General features: G+C 62.0%; 1 protein-coding gene across 1 annotated transcript in view; it reads right to left on the bottom strand.

The window, feature by feature from the left end:
* The window catches only part of CELF5 (CUGBP, Elav-like family member 5), a 119,274-nt gene extending 115,725 nt beyond the window's left edge, over positions 1-3,549 (bottom strand). The window contains exon 1 of the mRNA XM_011967449.1: positions 3,450-3,549. Within this exon, the coding sequence (XP_011822839.1) occupies positions 3,450-3,549 (100 nt within the window). The remainder of the gene's footprint in view (positions 1-3,449) is intronic.
* Between the last annotated feature and the right edge of the window lie 686 nt (positions 3,550-4,235).

The raw sequence follows: 4,235 nt of genomic DNA, 5'->3' as shown, positions 1-4,235 counted from the left end.
GGATGGTCTCGATCTCCTGACCTCGTGATCCGCCCGTCTCGGCCTCCCAAAGTGCTGGGATTACAGGCTTGAGCCACCGCGCCCGGCCTACAAAAGTATTTTTAAAATTTAGTCGGGTATGGTGGCATTTGCCTGCAGTCCCACCTACTTGGGAGGTTTGAGGCAGGAGGATCACTTGAGCCCAGGTCAAGGCTGCAGTGAGCTATGACTGCATCACTGCACCGCAGCCTGGGGGACAGAGCAAGACCCTCTTTTATTTATGTTTTTTTGAGTCAGTCTCGCACTGTCACCCAGACTGGAGTGCAGTGGCATGATCTTGGCTCACTGCAACCTCTGCCTCCCGGGTTCCAGTGATTCTCCTGCCTCGTCCTCCCAAGTAGTTGGGACTACAGGTACGCACCACCACCCCCAGCTAATTTTTCTATTTTTAGTAGAGACAGGTTTTCATCATGTTGGCCAGGCTGGTCTCAAACTCTGACCTCAAGTGATCCTCCCACCTCGGCCTCCCAGAGTGCTGGGATTACAGACGTGAGCCACCGTGCCCGGTGTGAGACCCTGTCTCTAAAAAAAAAAGGAAAAAGAATGACCTGTGTATGTTAACAGGGAAGATGACGGGCTGCCTTTTCCTCTGAAAGGGGTTGTGCCTGAGTCCACAATGGAGCCAAAGCCACCTTCTGCCTGCACAGAGCGGGGCAGCCACTGTCCACTCTTAGCCTTGCTAAGCTCCTGGAGGATCACACAGGACCCCAAGAAGGTCAAAGCCCTGGACCCTAGAGCCCCCTGAACTGGTAAAATTTGGTCCAGAGAGGCACAGCTCCTATGCCCCAGGGCCACGCAGCATGTGGGGGCCAAGCCTGGCCTCCATCCGCTGCCCAGGGAAGCCCAAGTACTGCCCCCAACCATTCCATCCCCAGTGGCCAACGGCCCCATGCTCCAGGGTCAGGTGAGCCTCTTTCTTTCCCTGCAACCCTGCCCTGCCTTCCTTTCGCTCTGGGTCCATCCCATCCCGCCCCTCCCCCCCGAACAAGCTTCTTCTGCCTTGTGTTTTGGGGAGGCAGAGACCCCATGCTGGGTTTGAAGCTCTGTCGCAGCTTCCTAGAGGACGGTGGCGAGGGGATGGCGCCCCTGTCGGTCTCTGAAGTTCCCTGGTCTGAGAAGCGGCAGCTTTGACTGCAGGGATGTGGGTCTTGCTCAGGAAGCCCCCAGCAGTCCAGGTCTCGGTCCAGGCCACACACTGGTTCTGGAAGCATCTCTGTAGCCCGTTCTCTGCACTCCAGCAACACAGCGGTGGAGGGGGAACAGGAGGAACCCACCCTTCTCTGCCTCCACCTGCGCCAGCCCACTCACCTCTACCTGGTACTAGGCTAAACCCTCGCCACCCCCTTCTCCCCTCCCCGAAGCAGCTGTCAGAGGGCGCCTGGGAGCACCCAAGTCAGGGCCTGTCCCTCCTCTGCCCACAGACCTCCATGGCTCCCACCTGCCTCGAGGTCCAAGCCCAAGTCCTTCCCACGGCCCATGAGGCCCTGCACAACCTGCCCCGTTCCCTTCCCTCCCCACCCTCACTCCCTCTGCTTGAGCCACACGGGCCTTCCTGCTGTTCCTCCAACACGCCAGGCCCCGTCCTGCCCCAGGGCCTTTGCACAGGTGGGCTGTGCCTCCGCTTGGAATCCCCTCCTCCAGGTTTCGCCCCGGCTGCCTCATCGTTCAGGTCGAAGCTCAGACACCGTCCCTTCCAGCCACAGTCCACAGGCTCCTGCCTCCCTCGGGGCCACTTCCTCAGCTGCTGCAGCCTCCCCATGCCGCCACCTCTCCCTGCTTCATCTTCTCACCGGCACATCTCTGCCTGTCCTCCTTCCCCGAGAGCACGGATCTCAGGCCAGGGACACATGGCAGCTCCACCAGTGTTTACTGAGTCCGACAACTGGGCAGGCCAGGAAGGGGCCTGGACACCGGGCAGAACCTGGGAGGGTTCCCAGGGCTTCTGACCGGGAGGGACCAACCCTAGCTCTGCACCTGCTGTGTAGGCTCTCAGTAAACCTCTGAACCTGCAGTTGGGTTGGAAGCCGACTTCACACAGCCCACTGCCCGTGGTCCAGGACTGCAGAGTTCCCTCAGATTCACGTCCAAAAGAATCTCAGCCTTTAGCCTCAACTGGAAATGGGATCTTGGCAGAGGTCATTAGTTAGGGGGGGACATCCTCCTGGAGCAAGGTGGGCCCTGATCCAACGTGAGGGCCCTGATCCAACGTGAGGGAGGTCCTTGGAAGACAGAGACAAGGCAGGGGCTGGAACGACGTGGCCACAAGCCGAGGACGCGGGGAGCCCCGGAAGCTGGGAAAGGCAGGAAGGACTCGCCCTGGGGGCCCTGCCCACATCCTGACTTTGGATTTGGGGCCTCGGAGACGCTGAGGGTGGATTTCTGGTGTTCTGAGCCCCATAGTTGGTGGAGCTTTGTGATGGTGGCCCAGGAAACAGGTCCACCCATCACCCACAAGACCCTGCACACAGACCCTCCCGGGGGAGGCGGGAGGAGGCGAGGCTGCGCGGCCCAGCAACAGCGGGTTTGGCCAGAGCCTCATTCTCCCGCACGGCCCAGCAGCCTTGGGCACAGGCCTGGCCCACGACAGGCTGAAGCCTCACTCCAGGAGAGGGCAAGTCAGTGACGCGCGCTTCACACAGCCCTGCCCCTACTGTCATCCCCTAGAGGAACAAGAACCCCCAACAGTTGTCACAATACAATCCTCGCAGCCCCCAGACCAGACACTGGTGGCGATCATTCAATATGGCTTTATTTTCTCATTGGCCGGCTGCATCCCACACCAGCCTGAGCCCCAGACGGTCAGTCAGTGCATCCATCCTGACGACCTGTCTGGGAAGGAAGGAAGGAAGCTCCCTCTGAAACGCTGGCCCGGCGGCACCCAGACAGAAGCCTGCTGGCTAGCACGCAAGCACTCCCCAGATTCTCTCATGGTGACAAGGTGGCAGCTGCCGGGGTCCCAGGGTCCCAGCACAAGTGCCCAGAGGCCAGCCGGGATGGGCCCTTGGGCAAGTCTCTGGAGGAGGCGGGCAACCCGCAGGGCAGACAGGGGAGAAGAGGGTCCCCTGCTAACCTGGAGGAAAGAGGCGTGGTTATCCCCGCACCCCTCCAGGCTGCAGGTTCAGGAGGGCAGAGGTGCTGGCCGAAGAACTAGTGGCCCAAGTGAGACCCCCTGGTCCTATCTGGACAGAACCCCAGGTTCCCATGGGCCGGCCCAGGTCCCTCAGACAGCAAACGCCTCCCTGGGCCACGGAAGGGAGACGGCTGTGGGTGCCCAGGCCAGGACTCGCCCAGCTCAAGCCCCTTCTTCCCCAAGTCTGCTCGGCACGCACTGCGTGGGTTATATTGCTAAAGAACGGACACGCCGGGGTCTCCCTGAGCTCAATGCGGGCCTCCTTCCCTCCCACACTCACACACGGCGCCTGGCTTGCGGGGTGGAGGGTTCTGTCCATGGCTTCGTGGGGGCCCGGACCTTCCTCTCTGAGTTCCAGGAAGGGTGGCCCCAGAGGCCATGCCCCAAGTGTCTCCTTCCCAACAAATGCTCTCACCTGACGCCCTCATCCTGAACACGTCCTTTCGATAAATGAGGAGGCTGAGACCCAGGGCAGGGAGTGAGGAGAGGAGCCAGCCAGCCGCCCCAGGCCACCTCCTGCCTCCCAGTCCTCCACCTGCACCCAGTTCCCCAGGGAGGACCGGCCAGCCGTGGCAAAGCCTGGCGGGCCTGGGGGCCCAGCACCGAGCCCAGGAAACACCAGGCACTGGCTCAGGACTCAGGGCAGGGAGCTGGGCCGGGGTCAAGCAGGTGAGGCCCCTGGGAGCCGGGCTGGGGCCGAAGAGGCACAGGGGCCGGCGGGACAGGCTGGGAGGAGAGGAGCGCGGGGGAATGGGGGTGTGCAGTGTGTCAGGGGTCGGGGAGGCAGGGGCCCTGCCAGCCCCCCACGAAGCAGAGGCTGTCAACGATGGCGTCAGACCCTGCAGTCGGAAAGGGGAAGGCTGAGTGGTACGGCTCCCCGACAGCCCACTGTGGAGGGGACGGGTCACTGAGACCACATGGGGGACAAAATGCTCCAGTGGGGTTGGAATCCTGGAACCCCAGGGCTGGCACTGCTCTCCTCCGGGCAAGAGGGAGAAGAGATAAATAACCATGTCCACGCCACCATCGGGGAGCGGGAGGGGACGTCCAAGGACAGACGCGGACC

This window comes from Mandrillus leucophaeus, unplaced genomic scaffold, assembly GCF_000951045.1.
Source record: "Mandrillus leucophaeus isolate KB7577 unplaced genomic scaffold, Mleu.le_1.0 Scaffold8, whole genome shotgun sequence".
Lineage (NCBI taxonomy): Eukaryota > Metazoa > Chordata > Mammalia > Primates > Cercopithecidae > Mandrillus > Mandrillus leucophaeus.
Note: the sequence above shows the minus strand (reverse complement) of the source record. Positions and strands in the feature narration are given on the sequence as shown.